Source organism: Mobula hypostoma, chromosome 25, assembly GCF_963921235.1.
Source record: "Mobula hypostoma chromosome 25, sMobHyp1.1, whole genome shotgun sequence".
In the NCBI taxonomy this organism is placed as follows: domain Eukaryota; kingdom Metazoa; phylum Chordata; class Chondrichthyes; order Myliobatiformes; family Myliobatidae; genus Mobula; species Mobula hypostoma.
In genome coordinates, this window is record NC_086121.1 from 13,689,026 (window position 1) to 13,716,721 (window position 27,696).

Below are 27,696 nucleotides of genomic sequence, written 5' to 3' on the forward strand. Positions count from 1 at the left end.
TATTCGGAATTCAGAAGTTACAGATTTTTTGCTAACTATGAGTGTAAAACAGTGGAGCACGATGTTCTTTCCAAGATGGAACCACATTGACAATCTGATTCACTTCTGATGGCCGCCTGTAGGAGCGCGGAAACCCTGATCTCCCTGAGAGGGCTGATTGCTTCATTCTGACCACATGCTGCCCAGTGGCTGAGCATCAGCTTTCTGTGGTTTTCCAGCAGTAAAGCTGAGAAACCTAGGCACTGAGCCTGCACTGAGAGAGGCGGATTAACTCTGCCGAGTTACCATTTTCGAACTGGGTTCATTTAACTACATTTGATTATTAACACATCTATCGATATTTAATTGTGTAAGACACATTTTTGTGTTTTATTCTTGAAATTTTAGAACTTTTTAAATATTTTATAATACGATGAAATTCTGGTACTTTTTTTTGGAAATTTGTACATGTTTATGAAGATCAGAAACCATCCAAGTCTGTTCACAGTTTTGATTGCCTCTCAGGCTGGAGGCATGTTCAGTGGAGGTCCTTAATCAGAAACTAGCTTCAGAGACCTGGTAAGTGTGGGTTGGGGGAGCGGCTTTCTGATGTGTACCAGGCCAAACCCTTGCACCAACCAGATATTGTCTGCCACTGGTGGAAATGGAAATGGAAACCAAGCAGCCGAATGAAGTTCACATACAACCTGACCTGACCTTGCTAAATGGAAAATCAGGTCCAAGGATAATGGCCCTCTATTGTTTGTGGTTCTTCGGGGTGAATGACTCACACTTGCTCTTTGTGTCCTTTGCAATACGTACATACATAAACTTATTTGCAATACATAAACTTTCTGCAGTACTGTGCAAAAGTCTTAAGCACTCTGGCTATATATGTATGTGTCTAAGACTTTTGCACAGTACTGTATGACCATCCAAGTTTTTATTCTCAAGGAAGCCTACCATATAGGTAGACATAGAAGGTCAGACAATTTATATATGAACATGCTACATAATGTAGAAAGAGAATAACATTTTCCTTCCCAGCTGAAATGCAAGCCTCTTGTTGCTAACAGTTGACGTTGAGATTCATCATTGAATTTGAACAGTTTCATTTCAGCTGTCAGTCAATTGAGAGTATTCTTAACTTTGGATCAGAAGTTTGGGCGTTGATGGCCTGGTCCAGAAACCTGAGCACAGATTTTCGGGCTGGCTACCCAATGCAATACTGAAGAAGGCTGAAATATTGTTGGAGCCCCTTTGCGGAGGAAATAGTAAGATGTGGACCTGTGTAATGTCACAATGGATAACACTACTCTGAGGAAAAGCTGAGGAGATTCCTGGCATTGTGGCCAGCATTTATCCTTCAATCAACATCAACAGAACAGTCTACATCAGGTGTTCCCAAACGTTTTTATGACATGGATCCTTACCATTAAATGAGGAGTCCATGGACCCAAGGGTGGGTACTCCTGGTCTACGTGATCATTGTTACAGGAGATTCCGCAGATTCTGTAATTCCGAACCAACACACATAAAATGCTGGAGGAAGTCAGCAAGTTGGGCAGTATCTATGGTGAGCAACAAACAGTCGACATTTCGGGCTGAAACTCCTCAACAGGACCCTTAATTGTTCCATTTTTGTGTGAGGGAGATGGAAAATTACCGTTTCTCTATTTTATAACAGAGTGCACTTCCAAAAAAACACTTCAGTGATCATGAAGTGCCTTGAGACATCCTGAAGCCATGAAAAGTATTATGTAAATTTAAATCTTGGTTTCATTCAGCGATGATTAGTTAAGTATGGCTACTTTAGAACCAAAATAAAACTTATAAAAGTAACAAGGAAACCAGTCCAACTTCTATTGAGTTTAAAATAATGAAAAATAGGACGTGTTTGGCAAAGTACTCAAACAATTCAAACCTCAGTAAAATAGAGCAGATTTCTCCCCAGGAAATAATGAGATTCACTTCCGGAAATTGGATGTGACTGGCTATGTAAGAATAAACTTCTTTCTTTCATGTTACTGTGGCCCTAGGCTCCAGTTGTATCCCATCATGTCTTGTAAGGTGCCACCTTGGCAGTCAGATGAAATTCCAAGACCTTGACAGAGCACAAGCAGCTGGAGGTCCTGGAAAGCACCCAATGTTCCATGAGCTAAGGTGGTGTGGGAGGAGATGCCTGCCATCTCAAGCTTTGTCAGTGGACTGTAGACATCACAATTACTCATCCCACATGACTTACTGACCACAGGACTATAAAGCTCAGCTGGACGTCATTATTGTCTCACTAAAATAAATAATAGGCTTGGAATAAGATTCTTTGATAAAACAGCATTAACAATAAGTATGACCTTTACCAATCTATCTCAGTGCATACAGTCCCAACCTGTCAACAGGTTACTAGTTCAATTATAAACACAAGCGTTTCTTCAGAAGCTGGAAACCTAGAGAAACACACATACAATGCTGAAAGAACACAGAAGGTCTATGGAGAGGAATAAACAGTAGATATTTTGGGCCAGATCTTTCTCAAGTATTGGTATTCCTTTATTATTGTTTCATGTCAAGGTACGGTGAAATGCAGTGAAATTCTGCTCTATAGATGCTAAAAGACTTGCTGAGTTCCACCAGCACTTTGCGTGTATTGCACAAAATTTGCAGAATCTCTTGCGTCATTAGTAATGCAACCAATATCCTACATTAGCCACCTTAGGTTTATGCTTTAACAGATAACCAGAATTCAGTCCAGGCCAGTGATGCTTTGGAACAGGTGATTCAGGTCTGATCGGCAGTTCTAAGACGTATGGGTTCAGATGTGATCAGTGGGGTGATAGAGTCTGATAACGTTAGACTGGTGTATCCAGGTCTGTTCACTGAGGTTTTATGCCGACAAATAGGACGTTTGCCTGGAATCTTTACACATGACATACTTCTCTAATTATAATCAGATGGCCACAAGACCACCGGTTCCAGTTGCGGTAGAAGAGGCATATTGTCAATATTTTTGATTATGGTGATTAGAGAATTAAATTAGAGCCTCATGTTATGGACCATAGTGAATTTGAACAGAGCTTCCATTTGTGGTCAGTGGGTATCTAGCCTGGTACTTTCACTGTATTGATTTGTGACTCTCCAACTTCAAATCACTATTCATTTTGCATTGTGTGGTTTATTTTTTCTGCAATGTACTGTGTTCTCATTAAGTGACTTCATGCCTGTGGAAATGTAATCTATATCTGAACCTATTCCAATGGTTTTCCTGCATTATTTGGTCCAATTTCAGCACACCCACAGGAATTTATTTGTCCTGAAAATAATGTCCTAGTTACTGCCAGTCTGAAAGTCAATCAGGAACTTGTGGTCTTGGAGATGTTGAACTTAACTGAATAGTTTTCCAAGAGGGCTGACATTTATTTTACCTTTACCTTATAATATGTCGGGTGTTGTGAAGGGAGAGTAAAGCAATGCTCTGAAAAGCTGTAGCCAAGGCAAACAGGATCAACCGTATCCAAGGTTATTTCATTTGGGATTCTGAATGGCAGAAAGAACCGGAAGGTTTTGGTTGTGTAGGTAGGTCCAGTCCTGATCAGTCCTATCTAGTCACAATAATCGAAGCTGGTCTGCAGGGTCAGTGACCAAAATCCAAAATGTGGCTCTGATATGAACCTTTATCACCATAAGAACCTATAACTCAGTTCCTCCAAGAGGACCACAACCCTGTCATAGGATTTGGAGGCTTGTGTGCTTCAATGACCCGAAGAGCTATGTTGGCTGGAGTCAGAGCCTTGTGCTTTGGCTCTTGGTAGGAATACCCTTGTCAAACAGGTCAAAGTGTAGAGGCCAGACCAAGAGTGGTTCACGGGTCCTCCAAATTCAAGGGTTCAGCTCAGGGCTAACAACCCTGACTGGTTAAAAAAAGGTTAGAGAAACAGCAATGAAGAACTCTTCTATATCTGTGTGTGACTGTATGGACAGAGAGAGATGGAGGACCTTCATTGCTGCCCTAAATGCCAGTGGTGTAATGGACAGTATGTACGTTATATCAATTGCAAAGTACACTAAATTATGTTTCAATGTAGAGAGCCTCAGACAGGCCCAGTCTGAAATACTGTGTTCAGTTTGAGCCATCCCACCTTAGTAGGGTAGATTAGTATTTGTAGCAAAGGTTAGGCAGAGGGAGGGGTGTGTGGGTGAACAGCGTTACTTGTTACAAAGCTGAAGTTAACAGGGTTAATTACGGATTGGTTTAAGTCAGTTCTAATTCCTTTGGACTTAAAGAATGACCTCTGAAGATATTGAAAATCTTCAAGTCTGGGCCGGCTGGTGGCACAATGACATCAGCGCCAGTCTCTGGAACAGAGCTTTCCGGATTCAAAACCATTTGGGGCCGCTCCCAAGTACGCTTTCCACCCGTGGAGGGTTGAGTGTCGAGATCGCAACTCGACCTCGTAAAATAAAGGGAAAAATACTGCAAAAATGTCTATGTGAGGTGTGGTGCACCACACAGTCTCTCTCTCTCATTCTGCGCCTTGTAAAGGCATGAAAAAGACATTGTCCCGCCAACATCGCGCACGCACGCACACGTCAAAAAAAAAGAAAATCTTCAAGTCCACAAGTAGATACAAGAAGCCATTTGCTCTGTAGAGGAGATGGTTTGATGTGCTTTAGAAATCAATAACAACTGAACACAAATCTCCATTGAGGCTGTCATCATCATTTTGTGCTGTGTTGTATTACATGGGCAAACATGGTCTACAACCATAATTGTTCTTGGCAAATTTTTCTACGGAAGTGGTTTGCCATTGCCTTCTCCTGGGCAGTGTCTTTACAAGATGGCTGACCCCAGCCATTATCGATACTCTTCAGAGATTGTCTGCCTGGCATCAGTGATAATGCACCAGTTGTTCATACGACCATCCACCACCTGTTCCCATGGCTTCACGCGACCCTGATCGAGGGGCTAAGTGGATGCTACACCTTGCCCAAGGGTGACCTGTAGGCTAGTGGAGGGAAGGAGCATCTTACACCTCATTTGGTAAGGACTTATCTCCACCCCACCACTCAAGAGTGAAGCTGTACAGGAATGATTTTCAGCTGTATTGTTCCCCAGAGACGGTAGTAAATCAGGAATTCTCTCTCCCAAATGTTGTGAGTACTGGGAATTGACTGACCTTTATCGGGTGGAGGCATAAAGGATATAAAGCACTCAGATAAACTGAGCAGTAGAAAATTTCCCATATCTACCTTTTAAAGTCACCTTCTGTGGCTTCAGAAACAAGAGGATTTATAAGGTTGCCTGGTACACCTTGACATATGGTTGAGAACTGTTCCACATTACTGGACAAAGGTGGGGTCTTGGATCGATACTTCTGAAGTTTATTGTCTACAATTCTTCAGACAGCATGTGTGTGTGTTTATGCTTGTCTAATACCTTTCACAGTAAATTATCTGTTACCATTCTGCAAATGATGTGATTCCAATTTAAATTCAACTTATAATGTGCCATGAAAGGAGATTTAACAACTACCACAATAAATAAAACAGTAATAAAAAAGATTAAGGGAGAGGTTAAACAGCCTAGGACATTTTTCCTTGGAGCATAGGAGACTGAGAGGTGATCTTAGCCAAAGCTTTGCAGTACAGGTGAACTAAGTTCAATTCCCGCCGCCACCTGTACAGTATTTGTACATTCTCCCCTTGAATGCGAAGGTTTCCTCCAGGTGATTCAATTTCCTCCCACAGTCCAAAGGCATAGCAGTTGGTAGGTTAATTGCTCAGTGTAAATTGTCCTGTGATTAGACTAGGGTTAAATCAGGGATAAATGGGTGACGTCGTGGCTTGAGGGGTTGAAAGGGCCTATTCCACACTGTATCTCAGTAAAAAAATAAAAATAATCACCATTAGGGGCAAGGATGGGGTCAACACAGTCATTCTCCCAGGGAATCCAGAATTGGAGGGTATTGGTTGAAGGAGAGAGGGAAAAGATTTAATAGGAAATTAAGGGGCATTTTATGACACAAAGGGTAGTATACTATACAGTATATATACAATAAGCTGTCAGGGGAACGGTGGAGAAAAGTTCAATAATGATAGTTGGACAGGAACATGGCAAAGAAAGGTTTAGAAGGGTATGGGTCAAATGCTGGAAAATGGAACTAAGTAATTGTTAAATGTTAGTAAAAATGTTCAAATCCTGGCAACCTCGGCCAGCTAGGGCCACACTTCTCTCGAAATCTGGACCATGTCTGAATTGAGTGGCAGTGTCTGGATGTGAGACACAGTTCAGGGAGAAGGTGCTCTGAGATCCCAGATTGATAAAAACCAGGCAATGAACACTGTGATAATTCCAAAGAGAAGGACGTTCATAATCCATTCCAACAAGGTCTGAGGTGCACGAGCAAGCCCACACAGAGGAGGACTCTTGGAGTGTGCCAAAGTACTTGATATCCTGTGAAATACGCCTGTTGTATTTCAGGAACACCACAGCAAAATTTGCACACAGCAAGTGATAACGACCAGATATTTCAGACTTTGTGTTATTATTTGAAGGATAAATATTAGCCAGGGCACTAGAAAGTTCATCTTCCAGCAATAACCATTCAGATTCAGATTGGTTTATTTATCACAAGTACAATGAAACATACAGTGAAATAATCAATTGTGTTAACAAGCATAACCTAAGCCCACAAGTGTCACCACACATTCCAGCGGCTATGCAGAATCCCCACCATGCTCGGCAGGGCAACACAAAACACAACAACAGCAAGAGAAGCTCCTTTTCTCCCTCCCACCCATACGCAGACAGACAGACCTCTAACCACAGAACAGGCTTCTGGGCCTCCACTTTCCATGCTTCAGCCATCAGGCTTCGATGGCCCGTTGGATCATGTATGCCCACTTGAGAAGTCTAAAGTCTTATCTGAAGGACACCTCCCGCAATGCAGCAGTCTCTAGTTAGGCACTGGATTGTCCGCCTGTACTAGTTACTCAGATCTCGAAAAGTAAATTTACAGAATTTTCACAATGAGGGACAAAACGTTTCTTTGCTTCTTAGTTTCAGAAGAACTCAATGTAGGCACCAGAGAGAAACGGCCAAAGGGTCTGAATTACCTCAGGGAGCAGTTACATTTGAGTGGCATGGTAACATAGCAGTTTAGTGCATCACCTTACAGTGCGAGTTTTCACCAACTGGGGCTCAATTCCTGCTACTGCCTGTAAGGAATTTAAACGTTCTCCCTATGACTACATGGGTTTCCTCCGGGTGTTCCAGTTTCCTCCCACATTCCAAAGACATACGGGTTACGGTTAGTAAGTTGTGGGCATGATATGCAGGCACTGGAAGCGTGGCAACACTTGTGGGCTGCACAGACCTCACTGATTTGACATAAGTCGGTGCATTTCACTGTATGTTTTGATGTACGTGTGACAAAAAAACTAATCTTTTTAAAAACAGCAACATGAGCAAGACAGCAAAACAGTGGATATCTGAGGAAATTCCCCTCTCCATCCCTCCCACTCAGTGCTTCAACCCTTCACAACCCAGTCCCAACCCATCTTCACCACGCAGGCCGCAACAGCCTCTCAGAACCAACGGTTGTCACTAGAAGCCACTGTGTCTGAAAGAACAGGCACAGTTGCAGGTAATTCCAATCCAGTACAGTTAGAGCTTATGGAAGCCTGGCCAGAGATCATTTGTAAAATATGCAAGTACATCACTGCAGCGAGTCTGAAGTTGATCTTTTTAAACAACAGCTCAATTTCAATCAACGGAACAAAGGGCCAGAATATTTATTATAGAATTGAAAACTATTTTCGGAAATTGATTTTGGCAACTGTAAGACATAAGTAGAGCCTATAGAAATAAAAAATGAAAGATGGAAATCAGGCCAAAGAGAAAAAGAAGTGGCACCTTAACTACAATAATGATTGTAACTGGAGAAGGTGGCAAGGGATGGCCTGTGATGCAGTAGGAATGCTTGGATTCTTACAACATCGTAGGATTAGATCGGTATGGCATCCAATATCATTAAGTGTGGGAAAACATTGCTGGCAAAAACCCAGTATCATGGTCAGACAGGCCTCCAAGGGGACCACAGCCTTATCATGGTTTGGAGGCTTGCGTGCCACAATGACCCAGACAATTATGCTGTCTGGGGTCAGGGCTTTACGGCTTTATGCTTTGGCTCTTGGTAGGGTCACCCATGCCAAACAGGTCAAAGGGTCGAGGCCAGACTAAGAGTCGCCCACCAGTCCTCCAGGTTTGGGGGGGTTGAGCTCAGGGCTAACAACCCTGATTAGTAAAACAAAACTGTTACGGAAATAGCAAAAAAGAATTCTTCTACATCTGAGTGGGCATGGACAGAGAGGGAGGACCTTGTTGCTGCCCTAAACACCTGTGGCAGAGAAGAACATACTACGTGGTGATGAATCAGGGGTTGTCACAAATGAAGACAGAGCATGAAGACAGTCGCAGAGTTGTTCGGCTGTTCACCTGAGGAATATCAGCCCAACTTCAATCCTCGGCCGTGGCTACCCCTTCTTCCATTTTGCTCTCATCACTCACCCTTCACAGAACTGGGAGAGTGTGCGAATCCAAAACCAACAGCTGTTTACAGAACAATGTCTCACAGACACGCAAGGAAAGAGGCAGCGCCCAAAGGTTCCTGGATGAGACTCAGAGAGCGTTCTGGCATTTTCTTTGCCCACAGCCCACTATGAGAGTAGATCAGATACTGACCCTTTTGAATACTATGTGTGACTTCATTTCTGGCTTCCTGCAGCCTAACATCTGTCTGCAAGCTCAAAAAAAAGTCCAAGTCACAGACATACGTTGACAGCATGAGTTACATAACGCTTGAGATGCTTCAGTCTCCCTCCATATCCAAAGTTCAAAGTGAAATTTATTATTATAGGTCACCATATACAGCCCTGAAATTCTATTTTACTGTGGACATACTCGGCAAATCTATAGAATAGTAACTGTAAACAGGATCAATGGAAAGAACAGAAGACAACAAATTGTGCAAATGCAAATATAAATAAATAGCAATAAAAAATGAGCATAACATAACAAGAAAAAGAGTTCTTAAAGTGAGATCATTGGTTGTGGAAACACCTCAATAGATGAGTGTAATTATCCTCTTTTGTTCAAGAGCCTGATGGTTGAGGGGTAGTAACTGTTCTTGAACGTGGTGGTGCGAGTCCTGAGGCTCTTGTACTTTCTGACACAGCAGCAGTGAGAAAAGAGCATGGCCTGGGTGGTGAGGATCTTTGATGATGGATGCTCAAGGAGAGTGTGGTAACCTGCCATATCCCAAGAAAGTCAGAAGTTGTAGGTTAATTGGCCACTGTAAATAATTACAGTGGGACAGCATGTAGCATAGCAGCTAGTGTTTTGCCCACTCACCGCTGTGGGCAAAAGGTGCAGTAGCCTTGGGTAGCCTGCTGCAAGATTCAATGGCCTTGGCCTCACATTCAACTGTAGTTTAATATCCTCTGCGCTGAAACACTTTAATATTTGCGAGATTTGACTGAGGAGCTTCAGCATGAAACTAGCTCTGTGGTTAAGGCCTGCAGCCACCAACACAATGCTGAACTGAGTGACTCACGGTCATCGGCTCCTGGTCTGGCTTCACTCGCCTCAGGGACTTGTGGCTGTGGGCTCACATTTGGGGAAGCTGCAGCTTGACGTTTAAAAGTCTGTGTGTTATTTGTTTGCTTTTTGTTATTTGCGTGATTTGTTCTTTTTCCACACATTAGATGGTCTTGTTGTGTGGGAGTTTTCTTTAAACAGGTTCTGCGCTGTTTCTTTGTTTTGTGGCTGCCTGCACGAAGATGAATTGCAAGGTTGTACAGTGTCAAAATGGCTGTTGTTATGTGTCTAGCGTGGTAGTGTAGTGGGTAGTGCTTGTCACTCTTGCTTTCAGCTTCCTCCGCTGGCTAGCAGTCTTACGAACAGGAGAGCTGAATGTGTAAGTCTCTCCCTGCCAGTACATAGCAAGCCTCATGTAGTGCCTCCTTGCTGGTGATACACAGAAACCGAACTTCTTTCGGATTCAGGCTGAACTAGAGGACAGGGAGGAGGTCTGTCCTCTGCACACATGGCACACAGGCCCACCGGTGTGTGGACACACCCTGGTGCTCATGAACTAGATCCCCAGCTATGGGTAAATAGCCCCACTGCCTTGTGGGCAGCTTCAGGAGAGACAATGCCTTCAGGCAAGAACGCAGACCAGCAGATCCAGAGTGGAGCCTCTAAGGCAGCTAGACGTCATCGAACATCCTTCCGGCAGCTCCTGCAACCAAGCCGGTGCCAAGCCACACTGGTGAGGCTGAGAGGTGGATCATGGTGACTAGGCATCTCAGGATCTCCATACCTTCCATCCAGGCTTGTGATGATGATCATCTTCACCCAATGTCCTTTGAGACGGAACAGGTGCCAACCACCACCACTTTGATAATAAATATACTTAGAACTTTTAAATCCCTAGTTTTGCTGGTAGATAGAATCTATGTTCACTTAGTGGTACTGTCTGCAGAATAGGACTAAAGCAGGATAATAGTGTGGGATAATGGGTGGTTGTTGGACTTAATTGGTCAAGGAGTTTGTATAATTCTGACTCTGAAAGGGCACAGAGGAGCTGAGTTTCCTTACCAGTAAACTTCTGAGCGCATAGTGTATTGTGATGGAAGATCCAAGTCTGACCCGTGGCTTGTTCTAAAAGTAGCTTATTTTATGCACAGCACCTATTAAGAAATGGTACACCATAGGTCTAATGAGGGCTTGAGTTCAGGTTAGCAATTAGATGACGGGCGTGCTGTTTGCTGGGTCAGTGAGTATGTGTAAGGCAGGGTTGGGTGGTGGCTGAAACAAGGAGACAATGATATAAGGGTCTCTAAGAGCTCAGAGGGTCAGAATGACTCCAGAACCAGAGGCCACAGTTTAAGAATAAGGGGAAGGCCATTTAGAACGGAGTTGAGGAAAAACTTTTTCACCCAGAGAGTGGTGGATATGTGGAATCCTCTGCCCCAGAAGGCAGTGGAGGCCAAGTCTCTGGATGTTTTCAAGGAAGAGATGGATAGAGCTCTAAAACATAGCGAAATCAAAGGATATGGGGATAAGGCAGGAACTGGATACTGATTGTGGATGATCAGCCATGATCACAGTGAATGGCGGTGCTGGCTCGAAGGGCCAAATGGCCTACTCCTGCACCTATTGTCTATTGACTGGAGGGGGAAGAGCAGAAGGCCTGAGCTGAATAGAGGGTGAGCTCGGGAAAAGAAAGTAAATGCAGAACTAACCCTGGTGGACTCCCAGTCTAACAATACACTGTGAAGATTGAGTTATCCGGGGGTGGGGGAAAAAAACAAGGGTCACTGCCAGCATAGCATGCACAATTTCTAGGTGCACTCAAAGTTCTCCAAAATTTAGACAATGCTTCTGACGGGAAGTTGCCCAAGGAATAGGTACGTGATTTTAATGCAGAAGAAACATCAAGCTCACGAGCAGGATGCACGATAGCTCAAGCTGAGAAGTGTGAAATAAATTTAGTCTCAATGTACGTATTAATGTCACCCTATACAATCCTGAGTCATTTTCTTGTGGGCATTCACAATAGAACAAAGAAATACAACAGAATCAATGATAAGCTACACACAAAGTCTGACAACTGCAAATACAAAAAAAGGCAAATAATAATAAATAAACAGTAAATAAATAATATTGAGAACATAAGTTGTAGAACCCTTGAAAGTGAGTCCATAGGTTGTGGGATCAGTTCAGTGATGAGGCGAGTGAAGTTATCCACACTGGTTCAGGAGCCTGGTGACTGAAGGGTAATAACTGTTCCTGATCCTGGTGGTGTAGAACCTAAGGCCCCTGAACCTCCTTCCCGATGGCAGCAGTGAGAAGAGATCATGACCTGGATGCTGGTTTGGGGGGGGGGGTGCGGTCCCTGGCGATGGATGCAGCTTTGGGAAATGCCAGATGAATATCTAGAGTGTTATAAACCCACCAGAAAATCGTTGTTCTTACATTTTTCTCTGTGGCAGTCCATCCACTGGAATATACAGTGCTATGCAATGTATATCAATGAGCCTCCATGATTGTAAACCTCCAATATGGTGCAAAAGTGATAGGCACATATATATTGCCAGGATGTCTAAGACTATTGCACAGTACTATGTTTGCCAATGAGAGCAAGTTTGTAAATCTGGTGGGAGCAAAGGATGTTGGGAATGGCGAGGTTGCAGCGCCACAGGAAGGGTGAGGGACAGGTGGCAGAGAAGGAGTACCAGGTGTGAGGGTTGGCACAGGTACATAAGCACCAGGTCCTGAGATATCAGACAAGGGGATTTGATTCCAAACAATTGATCATTACAGAATATCTCTGTGGTGCTTCCTGCTCCCTCCCCTCACCCTTCTCATTTTCCCAGCCATGATTCTCTTCTGCCTGCCACCCTTCCCACTCTTAATCCTCAACGGAAACTCCTACCAGAATCAGGTTTATCATCAAATACATATGTCATGAGTTTTTATACATACACCTAAGACTTCTACAGAGTACTGTATTTTAGCCAATCTTCCTTCTCTTGCCTCTCCCACATCCCAAGTAACCTGTCAGTACCAATTCCAGTCCACTGGGTGCACGTCTCCTGTGCACCGTGAATCTCTAGATCCCCGAGGCTCTGTGTACACGGCTGGGAATGTGCAGCCAGTGGTCTGGTGCCCACCTGTCACACTGAAGGCATCTTTACATCAGCCAAACATTTCAAGAATGTTTATCTCCTGAAGGTCTTCAATTACAGGGATCAGCAAATTTCATGCTTCATCTCTCAGCAGTCCAAATATTTATTAAGACCAGAAGCAGAGCAGGGAAGGGGGAATATGAGCACTCTAGTCCAACAATTCTTCCTGCATTTCTCATAGGAACTGCGGGAAGCTCAGCACAGAATCCTCTGGCAACTTTCTTTGCTCGTTGATCTTCCCCTCACTCATTCAGGCCTCCACCATCCCAGTAGCTTCACTCCAGGGTTTCAGACACACACATCATCACACCGGAGTCACGCACACAAAGCATTGCAACACACACCATCTTCATGAATATACACCAGTTTAACACCAGAACTGACAAATACATTTCCTTTGATTTGCACACCAATGTCATATACAAATACTGGCTTCATACTGGGATTGATACACACGCACAGACACACACACACACACACACACACACACACACACACACACACACACACACGCCTGCCTCATAGTGGCTTTGATACATACGTATGTCAGGATCGCACCGGAACACACAGTGTCTTAACACCGGGATAAACACACATAGACCATGCCTGATGGTTGTCTAAGAGTTCAAAGTTCGAAGTTCAAAATAAATTTATTATCAAAATACATATATGTCACTATATACAATCCTGAGACTATTTTCTTACAGGCATACTCAATAAATCTATGGAATAATAATCATGACAGAATCAATGAAAGACTGCTCCAACTTGGGTGTTCAGTCAGTGTGCAAAAGGCAACATGCTGCAAATACAAAAAGAAAGAAATAATATAAATAAATAAATAAGCAATAAGGATTGAGAACATGAGATGAAGAGTCCTTGAAAGTGAGCCAATTAGCTGTGGGAACATATCAATGATGGGACAAGTGAGGTTGAGTGAAATTATCCTCTTTGGTTCAAGAGCCTGATGGCTGAGGGGTAGCAACTGTTCTTGTGTGAGTCCTGTGACTCTTTCACTTTCTTCCTGATGGCAGCAGCGAGAAGCGTGCATGTCCTGGGTGGTGGGGGTCCCTGCTGATGAATGCCACTTTCCTGCAACAGTATTTCATGTAGATGTGCTCAGTGGTGGGGGAGGGTTTTACCCATGATGGACTGGGCCATATCCACTACTTTTTGTAGGACTTTCCATATGAGGATTGATGTTTCCACACAAGGCTGAGGTGCAGCCAGTCAATATACGCTCCATCACACATTTATGGAAGTTTTGCAAAGTTTTAGATGTCATGTTGAATCTCCATAAACTCCAAAGGAAGCACAGGCGCTGCAGTGCTTTCTTCACAATTATATTTACGTGCTGATGACCGCTAGAGCAAAATGCTTCATTTGCTAACAAGTTGGGTGAAGACCCAATTCCTGACCTTCTCACAGGAGAAAGTTGCTAAAGTGCTGTTTGGAGGTTCAATATTGGCTGGAGCATTAGGAAGAACTAGGCCACTCTTCCTCAAAAAGTTGTCATGGACCGTTTTACATCCACCTGACAGGGCAGATGACATAAATTTCCAGTCCAAGGCATTCTCTCAGTGCTGGACCAGAGAATCCTTTGGATTTGCTGTTCGAATGCCTAGAACATGGTTGAACTAACAATCTTCCAATTCTGAGAACAAAATCATCTCCCACTGGGCCAACGTCTTGGATAAAGATGTTGGGCAGTTTATAGATCTACATGTTCTGAAAGTCCTGTACTTCCAGTTACAATTTACGGTTCTTCATTTAATTTTTAGTATCAACATGAGCGGAAATTCACAAAGTTGGCAGGTATGTTACAGGGTTAATCCATCCCAATGAACTTGGTTCCCATATCTCAACTTTCTGCAAAGAAATCTAGCAGTTACGTTCAGGAAAAGGCAACGGTTGTGATGTTTTCTGCTGCAGAGTTCCAGGCAACTCAGTGTCTGATTTTGGGTTCCAATGTGCTTGAGGTAGAACAGACCCAATTTGCTCCTGTAGCTGCTCTAAATTTCTGCAAAGGAACTGGTATGAAGATTTTAAGTCCTGTTTAATTCAGTCGTTATTAATACCAGGATTAAAAACCAAACTTACTGGAGGGAGTCAGTAGGTCAATCAGCATCTGTGCAAGTAAAGGGCTGGTCAACCTTTTGAGTTGAGATCCTGCACTCGGATACAAGATCTCATCCTGAAATGTTGCCCACCCTTTTGCCTCTACAGACGTCACTTGACCTGCTGATTTCCTCCGGCAGTATGGTTTTTCATTCCAGATTCCAGGATTTGCAGTCTCTTGCATCTCCCTAATAACAGGATCATCTGAAACAGGTCAGAAGCATGATTAGGATCCAAAGTTAGCTTTGGCCCACATTCAGTGCTCACTGGGCTTATTCCAGTGTATAGTTACTATATTAAAACATTGTGCATTTATTCAGTCTCAGTTGTATCTTCCAGACATTTCCTCCTCAATCACAACAAGTTCTATTGCTGACATAATTGCACTCAATACCAGAGGCAAGAGGTCAATACTGTGCCTGCCAACCCACCAGGAACAAGCCCTCAATGTGACAGACAAGAGTGCTTGGGGTCAGGAGAAGTTTTCCTCTGAGTGGGTGCAATTGTTTTCAGCACAGCTCCTCTCAGAGTCAACAGTGATAAATGGGGGAGCCTTAACAACCTTTTCAATCACCCTTGGCAAGACGACGTGAGGATTGTGTTTACTCTGCAATAATTCAAAGTGCACATTCAAAATCAATGTCACTATTCAGCAACTGAACTGCAAAAACAGCATAATTTAAAGATGACCAGTAATTTCAAACATTTTCAAACAAGCACACACAGAGTTACACAGAACCTTAGAGCACGGGCCTCATCCTTTCAGGCTAATCGATCCTTGCTGGTCCTTTTGCTTCATAGGAAACAGCTCCCAATTCGCCGCCTCACACCCTCCCAATATATCTCTTCCTGAAGTATCGTCACAAGCCCATGTTTGTAGATGGCAGGGATCATGGGTCAGGAGGTTAGGACTATACGTGACTACCTAACTCTGACTTGGACTAACAGTGAGACACCAGGTAATCATTAAAATTAGCACTGCTCACTGAAAATAAGGTGAGCCTAACAAGTGGAATAAAGCAAGGGGTGTAGTTTCAAGCCCACATACAGTACTGTGCAAAAGTCTTAGGCGCATACATATAGCTAGGATGCCTCAGTGATGGTAAACCTGATTCTGATAGGAGACATTATTATGGGCTGAGAGTGGGAAAAAGGCAGGGAGAGGGGAATCGGGTCTGGGAAAAGGGGAAGGGAGAGGAGAGGGAGTGGGTAGCGCAAGTGAGACTCTTTGTAAGGATCAATAAACCAAATTGTTTGGAATCAAATGATGTTGCCTGGCGTCTCAGGACTGGGTGTGTCTGCACACGCACCATGCCTGGCACTCCTTCTCTGCCACCTGTCCCTCGACGCTCCACCCTCACTATTCCCAACATTCTTTGCTCCCTCCACTTTTACAAACTTGCTCTCCACTCCACATCGACAAATACAGCACTGTGCAAAAGTCTTAGTCACCCTGGCTCTATATATATGTGCCTAAGACTTTTGCACAGTACTGTAGGTATAAAGAATGAAAGGTTTACAGCTTGACAACAGAGATAAGACTAAACTTTGTGAACAGAGAAAGAGGGATTTCTGGAAGACCTAAAGATGGACAAGAGGCAGAGGACCACAGCACAAGGGGACTGAGGGGGCTTTAGGAAAGGGGCCATGAAAACCATCATTTGGAAGGAATAGTGCAATCTCAGCTAACAGCCAGTCAGTGGTCACATCAAAGCAAATTTCCACACAAAGCACAGAAAATGGACATTAAGGAGTGGCAGGATAAAGAAGTGATAAAATCAGGAACTGGGGTAAATAGCATGTTAGAAAATATTATGAAGCAGAACAGTAGGAGGAAACATTGTGAGACTAATAGAATGGACTTTGGTGATAAAGCACTTAGGTCAGGGGATAAGACACAGTCCATGTCAGAACGGAGGGAGATCGGTGTAATAGAGAGTGTGGGTTCTGGTAGATGTTTAAAGGTAAGGATAGGGGTTCAGGAATTGATACTAAATGTCAGCTGGGCTGGCAAATAAGAGGTGATGGAATATTTGATGGGTGAGGGTCCAGACAGGGTGATAATTCATGAGGATATTAACAAGGAAAACCAGACAAAATAGCGCCAAGGATAGCACAACATCACACCAGCAGCAGACAGAAGGGTACTCATGATAGCATCCCTCATAAGCTAGTCCTCCTTGCCCTCCAACCAGTTTCTTATTCTGGCTTCTTTCCCCTTCTCTTCCAGTCCTGATGAAGGCTCTCGGCCCGGCAGCTTCGACTGCATATTCCTCCCGTAGATGTTGCCTGACCTGGCTGGGTTTTGTGGGCGTTGCTCATGAAGGTGTGCGGGTTCCCAGCATGCAGAGCAGAGATAGTAGCTGCAGATCCCCATGGAAACAGGAATAGTCTGCATGGCCTTCGGCAGTACCCCAGAGACTCTCCAGTCAGAGTGCAATACTCACCGATACAGGTGCGGCCATCGATGTGGAGTCGGAAGCCTGGTTTACACTCACAGTAATGCGACCCCTGGGTATTCACGCATTTGTGCTGACAACCTCCATTGTGGACTTGACACTCGTCCACATCTGCAGAGATCAGAGAGAGAGGAGAAAATTAATTGTGAGTCACTATGACGAGAACTGGTCATTGCATACAGGATAGAATGCCTTGAACATTGGACAGGGCAAGGCTGATAAGTTCTTGTGGCCTTACCAGATCCATTCAGGCGCTCATGAATAGGTCTGTACTAGTCGTCAATATTAATAGTCTATGCCAGGCTAATTATCCTCACATCCAATTAATATCAGTGACACACTGTCATCAGTGTTAGATATACTTGTGATAACCCATACCGGTGTCAGACCTACAATCCTGTGCAGCAGCCTCAGGCACATATATGTAGCTAGCACGCACAAAATGCCGGAGGAACTCAGCAGGCCAGGCAGCATCTGTGGAAAAACACCACAGTTGACGTTTCGGGCTGAGACCCTTCTGCGTTTTGTGTGTACTGTTTGGATTTCCAGCATCTACAGATTTTCTCTTGTATATATAGCTAAGGTGCCTAACACTTTTGCACAGTACTGTAGTAATTTAATGTATTGCTCTGTAATGCTTCCACCAAAAGAAAAAACAAATTTTACAACGTATGTGATTGATGATGAACCTGATTTTGATATGGGTCTCTATTGTGGACTGAGAGTGGGAAGGGGGCAGGGAGAGGAGAATCATGTTTGGGAAAAGAAGAAGGGAGAGGGGTTGGAGCGGGAAGCACCAGAGAGACATACTGTAATGATCAGTAAACCAATTGTGCAAAATCAAATCCCCTTGCCTGGTGTCTCAGGGCTGAGTGTTCTCATGCCAGCCCCCTCCCGCCCCTGGCATTCCTTTTCTGCCACCTGTCCCACGCCCCTCCCACTGCACTCCACATTCTCCATTCCCTACATCCTTTGCTCCCGCCAGATTTACAAACTTCTTGTCTGATCCATGGTGACATACACAGTCCTGTGCAAACGTCTTAGGCACCCTAGCTATATATATCTGCCTAACACCTCTGCACAGTGCTGTATATTGGTTCCAAGACACATCTGACTGTGAGACATACACGGCTCTGACAATAATACATTGACCTCTCTGTTCTTTCTCCAGAGCTGCTCAGTACTTATTTTCTGGGTAAACTAGCCAGGCTGCAGAGATTTAGTTTGTTCCAGTGCAGCAAATCCCATAATGATAAAGCAACAACTGGCTGGACTTGCAGCTCTCAAAACCAGTGAGCAAAATCCTGCAGGAATTGAAAGCCAGCACATGCTCTTATTTCCATAAAAGCCAAGATCTGAGGAGTCCAAATATATACGATGTACAACGAAACTCTCTGCCCAAGCACTGACGGCATCAACCAACACGTGGCAGAGCTGCTGCACTCTGCTGATATATTCGTGTGAAGTGAGACCAAGAGGATTAAAAACACAGTTCCATTGGACCTGTGTTAAGTGGCTGGTAAACATTAACGCAAGAGATTCTGCAGATGCTGGAAATCCAGAGTAACACACATACACACACACACACACACACACAAAATGCTGGAGGAACTCAGCAGATCAGGCAGCATGTATGGAGAGGAATAGAGTCAACGTTGTGGGCCGAGACCCTATATCAGTCCTGATCAACCTATGGGCTGACTTTCAAAGACTCTACAACTCATGTTAATTATTTTTTGTATTCGTAGTTTGTCTTCTTTTGCACATTGACTGTTTCTCGGTCTTAGTTTGTAAGGAGGTTTACTGAACTGGTTCTAGTATTGGGAGATTGAACCATTTCTATTTCACTGATCCAGTGTTAGGACTCAAAACCTCCTGTTCATTAAGTCATAAAATTCAATGCCAGTACTGCTGAGATTAGATACAGAACAAACCTCCCTCTCCATTGTCCTATCCAACACGGCCAGGGTAGGTTATTGCACAAGATGGATGAAGGGTAAAGCTCCCTTTGCACTATCCTGTTCGGGAAGGTACAAGAGATTAGTAATTGGATTATGTTTTTGTTTTTTATTGAAATTGACTTAAGTACTTTACAATGCCAAATTACACAGTAGTTTGCAAAAGTCTTAGGTGTGTGTGTGTATATATATATAATGTCTCTCTGGTGCTTCCTGCTCCCTCCCCTCTTCCTTCCCCTTTTCCCAATCATGATTCCCCCTCTCCCTGTCCCTGTCCCCTTCCCACTCTCAGTCCTCAATAGAGACCCATATCAGAATCAGGTTTATCATCACTCACATATGTCATGAAATTTGTTTTTATATGGCAGTAGTACAGTGCAATACATAAAATTACTACAGTCCCATGTAAAAGTCTTAGGCACCCAAGCTATACATACGTCCCTAAGACTTTTGCACAGTACTGTAGGTTTTCCTTCCAGGTTCTCAGTCTACTCTATGTGACCAGAAGCATCCAATAGTCTGATCTCCACCTCCATGACCTTAGCTGATATATTACTGTCCTGTGGAAACGCATCCCTTGCTGTGTTTGTGGGGCCTGCTTCACTGTTCCTTCCATCGCTGGGTTCCCACTGCAGATAGATTGGCCAGCTAACATAGAAGCCTACCTACGTGCCCTTCGCCATCTATAATTATGATGATAACCACATCCCCAATGATCTCCCCCCTCAATACAGCCACACTGCCAACTCTAACCTCCTTCCCGAAGAACTCCATCCAGACCTCTCTGACAAGCCCCCAGAATAGATGTCAATATATGTCTGCTTCCCCCAGTCACACTGGGTGACTGACTCCTGACCTGACCATTCAGTATTGATTCCCCTCCTCACCCAACCTAACCCACATTCACAACACATCTCAGGCATCAGGATTTAATTTCATCTGGACTACCATCCCAGCTCTTCTCCACACCATCTGCCCACTGGATCCTAGCTGTTCTCCCCTTGACACCCTTCCATGGGTCCTGATCTGGAACAGATTAAAACCCTTATAGGAAACATCCTCTCCACATCCCAACGATCTAGGCCTTTGATCACATAGGGTCTCTTGAATGATATACGATGCCTTGGGTCTTGTGGGCTAAACTTGAGAATTAAAAGTTCAGAGTGCAACTTTGTCTTCTGCTCAGCACCTGTTTTTCCCTCTTTCTCACTTAGGTGCTGGAGAGAGGCTTGGACGGAGGTACTGAGAACAAAATGCACCCTCTCCCAATACCCAGTGTCTGGGTCTTGAGGTGCCTGTGGCAGGATATTGTCTTTAAATAACATAGGAATGTAACTAAAAACTTCTTTTTCAACAAACCCATCCAAATCTTCTCTTGCCACAGAAATTGGCTACTATATATACAATAAGACCATAAGAGATAGGAGCAGAATTAGGCTATTCAGCCCATCACATCTGCTGCACCATTCCAACATGGCTGATTTATTCTCCCTCTCAACTCCATTCTCCTGCCTCCCTCTGAAAACATTGACACCCTTACTAATCTATCAACCTTCACTTTAAGTATTGTAGGAGCCAGGTATCTGTTTTCTATCTGGTTTGTATTCTGTGTTGTGTGTTTATTTTGTGTATTATGGTAACTTTGGAACAATCATTTCATTGGAGCTTAGGGCACGTAATACAAGGGTAACAACTCCATAGTGATCATAGGCTCGCGGCAATTGTTTTGTTCTGGTTTATGTTTAGCTTTGCCACACTCTCTAGCTAAAGAAATTCCTCACCATTTCTGTTCTAAAGAGTCATAGAACATAGAAACATAGAAAACCTACAGCACAATACAGGCCCTTCAGCTCACAATGTTGTGCTGAACATGTCCTTACTTTAGAAATTACCTAGGGTTACCCATAGCCCTCTATTTTTCTAAGCTCCATGTACCTATCCAGGAGTCTCTTAAAAGACCCTATCATATTCGCCTCCACCACCATCGCTGGCAGCTCATTCCATGCACTCACCACTCTCTGTGTAAAAAACTTACCCCTGACATCTCCTCTGTCCCTACTCCCAAGCACCTCAAAACTGTGCCCTCTCGAGTAAGCCATTTCAGCCCTGGGAAAAAGCCTCTAACTATCCACACGATCAATGCCTCTCATCATCTTATACACCTCTATCAGGTCACCTCTCATCCTCCATCACTCCAAGGAGAAAAGGCCAAGTTCACTCAACCTATTCTCATAAGGCATGCTCCCCAATCCAGCAACATCCTTGTAAATCCCCTCTGCACCCTTTCTATGGTTTCCACATCCTTCCTGTAGTGAGGCGACCAGAACTGAGCACAGTACTCCAAGTGGGGTCTGACCAGGGTCCTATATTGCTGCAACATTACACCTCAGCTCCTAAACTCAATCCCACGGTTGAGGAAGGCCAATGCACCGTATGCCTTCTTAACCAAAGAGTCAACCTGCGCGGTAGCTTTGAGTGTCCTATCGACTCGGACCCCAAGACCCCTCTGATCCTCCACACTGCCAAGAGTCTTACCATTAATACTATATTCTGCCATCATATTTGACCTACCAAAATGAACCACCTCACACTTGAACTCCATCTGCCACTTCTTAGCCCAGTTTTGCATCCTATCGATGTCCCACTGTAACTTTTGACAACCCTCCACACTACCTACAACATCCCCAACCTTTGTGTCATCAGCAAATTTACAAATCCATCCCTCCACTTCCTCATCCAGGTCATTTATAAAAATCACGAAGAGAAGGGGTCCCAGAACAGCTTCCTGAGGCACACCACTGGTCACCGACCTCCATGCAGAATATGACACGTCTACAACCACTCTTTGCCTTCTGTGGGAAGCCAATTCTGAATCCACAAAGCAATATCCCCTTGGATCCCATGCCTCCTTACTTTCTCAATAAGCCTTGCATGGGGTACCTTGTCAAATGCCTTGCTAAAATCCATATACACTACATCTCCTGTTCTACCTTCATCAATGTGTTTAGTCACATCCTCAAAAAATTCAGTCGGGCTTGTAAGGAATGACCTGCTGTTGAAAAAGCCATGCTGACTACTCCTAATCATATTATGCCTCTTCAAATTTCATAATAGAAACATAGAAACATAGAAAATAGGTGCAGGAGTAGGCCATTCGGCCCTTCAAGCCTGCACCGCTATTTAGTATGATCATGGCTGATCATCCAACTCAGAACCCTGTACCAGCCTTCCCCCCATACCCCCTGATCCCTTTAGCCACAAGGGCCATATCTAACTCCCTCTTAAATATAGCCGATGAACTGGCCTCAACTGTTTCCTGTGGCACAGAATTCCACAGATTCATCACTCTCTGTGTGAAGAAGTTTTTCCTAATCTCGGTCCTAAAAGGTTTCCCCTTTATCCTCAAACTGTGACCCCTCGTTCTGGACTTCCCCAACATCGGGAACAATCTTCCTGCATCTAGCCTGTCCAATCCCTTTAGGATTTTATACGTTTCAATAAGATTCCCCCTCAATCCTCTAAATTCCAACAAGTATAAGCCTAGTTGATCCAGTCTTTCATCATATGAAACTCCTGCCATCCCAGGAATCAATCTGGTGAACCTTCTTTGTACTCCCTCTATGGCAAGATTGTCTTTCCTCAGATTAGGGGACCAAAACTGCACACAATACTCCAGGTGTGGTCTCACCAAGGCCTTGTACAACTGCAGTAGTACCTCCCTGCTCCTGTACTTGAATCCTCTTGCTATAAATGCTAGCATACCATTCGCTTTTTTCACCGCCTGCTGTACCTGCATGCCCACTTTCAATGACTGGTGTATAATGACACCCAGGTCTCGTTGCACCTCCCCTTTTCCTAATCGGCCACCATTCAGATAATAATCTGTTTTCCTGTTTTTGCCACCAAAGTGGATAACCTCACATTTATCCACATTAAATTGCATCTGCCATGAATTTGCCCACTCACCTAACCTATCCAAGTCACCCTGTATCCTCTTAGCATCCTCCTCACAGCTAACACTGCCACCCAGCTTCATGTCATCCACAAACTTGGAGATGCTGCATTTAATTCCCTCATCTAAGTCATTAATATATATTGTAAACAACTGGGGTCCCAGCATTGAGCCTTGCGGTACCCCACTAGTAATTCCTGCCTCTCAGGATCTTTCCATCAACTTACCAACTACTGAAGTAATACTCACTGGTCTATAATTTCCTAAGCTTTCTTTACTCTCTTTCTTGAATAAGGGAACAACATCCACAACCCTCCAATCCTCTGGAACCTCTCCTGTCCCCACTGATGATTCAAAGATCATCACCAGAGGCTCAGCAATCTCCACCTTTGCCACCCACAGTAGCCTGGGGTACATCTCAACTGGTTCCAGCGACTTATCCAACTTGATGCTTTCCAAAAGCTCCAGAACATCCTCTTTCTTAATATCTATATGCTCAAGCTTTTTAGTCCGCTCTAAGTCAACCCTGCAATCACTAAGATCCTTTTCCGTAGTGAATACTGGAACAAAGTATTCATTAAGTACCTCTGCTATCTCCTCTGGTTCCGTATACACTTTTCCACTGCCACACTTGATTGGTCCTATCCTCTCACATCTTATCATCTTGCTCTTCACATTCTTGTAGAATGCCTTGGGTTTTTCCTTAATCCTTTCCACCAAGGCCTTCTCATGACCCCTTCTGGCTCTCCTAATTTCATTCTTAAGCTCCTTCCTGCTAGCCTTATAATCTTCTAGATCTCTATCATTAACTAGTTTTTTTAACCTTTCATAAGCTTTTCTATTCTTCTTGACTAGTTTTACAACTGCCTTTGTACACCACGGTTCCTGTACCCTACCATTCTTTCTCTGTCTCATTGGAACGTACCTATGCAGAACACACAAATATCCCCTGAACATTTGCCATATTTACGCTGTACATTTCCCTGAGAACATCTGTTCCCAATTTTTGCTTCCAAGTTCCTGCTTGATAGCCTCATATTTCTCCTTACTCCAATTAAACACTTTCCTAACTTGTCTGTTCCTATCCCTCTCCAACGCTGTGGTAAAGGAGTTAGAATTGTGTTCACTATCTCCAAAATGTTCTCCCACTGGGAGATCTGACACCTGACCAGGTTCATTTCCCAATACCAGATCAAGTACAGCCTCTCCTCTTGTAGGCTTATCTACATATTGTGTCAGGAAACCTTCCTGAACACACCTAACAAACTCCGCCCCATCTAACCCCCTTGCTCTAGTGAGATGCCAATCAATATATGGGAAATTAAAATCTCCCACCACGACAACCCTGTTATTATTACACTTTTCCAGAATCTGTCTCCCTATCTGCTTCTCGATCTTCCTGTTACTATTGGGTGGTCTATAAAAAAAACCCAGAAGAGTTATTGACCCCTTCCTATTCCTAACTTCCACCCACAGAGACTCAGTAGGCAATCCCTCCATGACTTCCTCCTTTTCTGCAGTCGTGACACTATCTCTGATCAGCAGTGCCACGTCCCCACCTCTCTGGCCTTCCTCCTTGTTCTTTCTGAAACATCTAAAGCCTGGCACTCTAAGTAACCATTCCTGCCCCTGAACCATCCAAGTCTCTGTAATGGCCACAACATCACAGCTCCAAGAACTGATCCACACTCTAAGATCATCCACTTTGTTCATAATACTCCTTGCATTAAAATAGACACATCTCAAACCATTGGTCTGAGCACATCCCTTCTCTATCACCTGCTATCTTCCCTCTCGCACTGTCTACAGGCTTTCTCTGTTTGTGAGCCAACCACCCCTTCCTCCGTCTCTTCAGTTCGGTTCCCACCCCGCCAGCAATTCTAGTTTAAACTCTCCCAAACCAGGATATTGGTCCCCCTCGGATTCAAATGCAACCCGTCCTTTTTGTACAGGTCACACCTGCCCCAAAAGAGGTCCCAATGATCCAGAAATCTGAATCCCTGCCCCCTGCTCCAATCCCTCAGCCACACATTTATCCTCCACCTCATTCTATTCCTATACTCACTGTCACGTGGCACAGGCAGTAATCCCAAGATTACTACCATTGAGGTCCTGCTTCTCATCCTTGTATACTGAGGCTGTGCCCTCTTGTCCTAGACACTCCCGCTATCAGAAACATCCTCTCCACATCCATTCTCTCTAGGGCTTTCAATATTCAATAGGATTCAATGAGATCCCCCTTCATTCTACTAAACTCCAGCGAGTACAGGCCCAGAGACATCAAACACTCCCCATACGTTAACCCTTTCATTCACGTGATCACTGTCGTGAACCTCCTCTGGACCTCTCCAAAGCCAGCACATCCTTTCTTAGATAAGGGGCCCAAAACTGCTCACGACACCCCAAGTGCGGTCCAACAAATGTCTTACAAAGCCTCAGTGCATTTACATACCTCTGTTGCCACAAATCAAGTTATTTTTAAGACATAAAGCGAAACAGAAAAGTGCTGGAGGAACTCAATGGGTCAAGTAGCATCTAAGGAGGGAAACAGGCAGTTGACTTTCCAGTTGCTACCCTTCATCTGGATCAAAGCTTCAACACACAATTTAAGCCTAACCCTTTGACTGCCTTATTTGGTATTGTTGGAGGAAAAAATATTATTTTGGAGACTCCCGATTTGCACATCTTGGCCTTTACTTCTCCTATAGCTTGGTGGGCGATCTTGTTGAAATGGAAGGATGTCGTTCCGCCTACTCATGCTCAGTGGGTACGTGATGTTATGTCGTGCTTCAATTTAGAGAAGACCCGTTGTCCAATTTCTGAATCTAGCCAAGACTTTCAAACACTGTAGGGACCATTTCTGAACTACTGTATTTTCAAAACCTTTGACTTGCTGTTAAAGTACAAATGGTGGCTAATAACGTATTTCACCTTATGATAAGGATTTTTTTTCTTTTTTCCTTTCTTTATCAAACAGCTTTGATCTTGGTAGTGGGTTTAGATTTTTTTCTGTATAATAAAATTATTACATTTCAATATTACGATTTAGTTTAATTTACATGAAAATAGGGTAATGTGCAAGTGTGATTCTAATATATTTGGTATTATTTTATCATTTTTTGATTTTTTATATATATCTTCTTGTACTCTGTATTCTTATATGTAGAAACTAATAAAAATATTGAAAGAGAAAGTTCCAATACACTGATTCTCCTTACACCTCAAAGAACCTAGAGGAAGGACTATGCCTTTAATTCTTCTCTTTTTGAGCACATACTTGGAAATGAACACTTTGGAGCATTTTATGCTAATTTATAAGGTGATACTCTGGCCAGGGCCTCTGGGATGCGTGGCAAATCCCAGAAGGAATACTAAACAGGGACTGTGCAAGGCTTGGTGATAAGCAGACATGGAGATGAATAGAGAATTAAGGCACATAAGCTTAAAATTAGAGCTGAACTGGTCGAACTCCAGAACCAGGATAAGCACTAGAGCTTGTGAATTCTGGCCATAAATGAAACTTGAGATTTTTATTGCGGAAAGAAAAATAGAAGATGATTCAAAAGTAAATAGAAGTAATGATGTCGCTGACTGAATAGAGAGGAGGCAGGCTCAAGGACCTTAACTGAAGGCTTCTTCCCATTCTTCCCAGTGAAAACAGTTTCTCTATTTCTTCTGTATCAAATTCTTTTAATATTTTCGTGAGATCACTTCTTCATATTCTCTGCTCAAGGTGCTACAAGCCAAGTCTGTATAACCTTGTAACGTCCCCATAATTTGATTCTTTTAATCACCGTTTCATTCCAAGCAAGGAAATATGCAGGATTTAGTTCCTATCCAGGAACCCAGGTTTGGAGGGGTGCAGAGAGGGGAAACGAAGACGTGCTTGGTTAACCTTGGGTGGCAACAGGGTCCAGTTCCTCAACAGTATTCCTGGCCCCATCCCCGTGTCCTACTCCGCTTGCCCTCTAATGAAATCGAGATACACACTTCTGGACTTGGGAGAGACATTGGGTTGCAGTGGTTCCTCTGGAATGTTAACCACAGCAAGACCGGAAGAAAGAAAGAAGTGAAGCTGTTGGGACCAAGGTCAGGTTTTTAAAAACAGGCCCTTCGAGCAGCATTGCCCAGCTACCCTCGATTATCCCCCTAGCCTAATCATAGGACAATTTACAATGACTAATGAACTACCAGCTGGTACGTCTTTGGATTGTGGGAGCAAACTCATGTGATCACAGGGAGAACATACAATCTCCTTACAGGCAGCAGTGGGAATGGAACCCCATCACCTGTACTATAAAGACTTATACTAACCACTACGCTACCCCCCACCCCCACCGTGCCACCCTGATGATCTTTTTTACTCAGTTCTGAAATCTGGACATAACTAACAAGGCTAGCATTTATTACCCCTCCCCAAGTGCTGCCTTCCAGTACTGCAGGAATCCCTTGACAGCACTCCCACAGTGCTAGTAGGTAG

At 43.8% G+C, this 27,696-nt stretch overlaps 1 protein-coding gene across 4 annotated transcripts in view; it reads right to left on the reverse strand.

Annotated features, from left to right (window-relative positions):
* The window catches only part of LOC134337716 (multiple epidermal growth factor-like domains protein 6), a 456,826-nt gene that overhangs the window by 133,848 nt on the left and 295,282 nt on the right, over positions 1-27,696 (reverse strand). For all 4 annotated transcript variants that reach the window (XM_063032924.1, XM_063032923.1, XM_063032922.1 and 1 more), the window contains one exon: positions 17,295-17,417. In XM_063032924.1, coding sequence (XP_062888994.1) covers positions 17,295-17,417 — 123 coding nt within the window. The remainder of the gene's footprint in view (positions 1-17,294; positions 17,418-27,696) is intronic.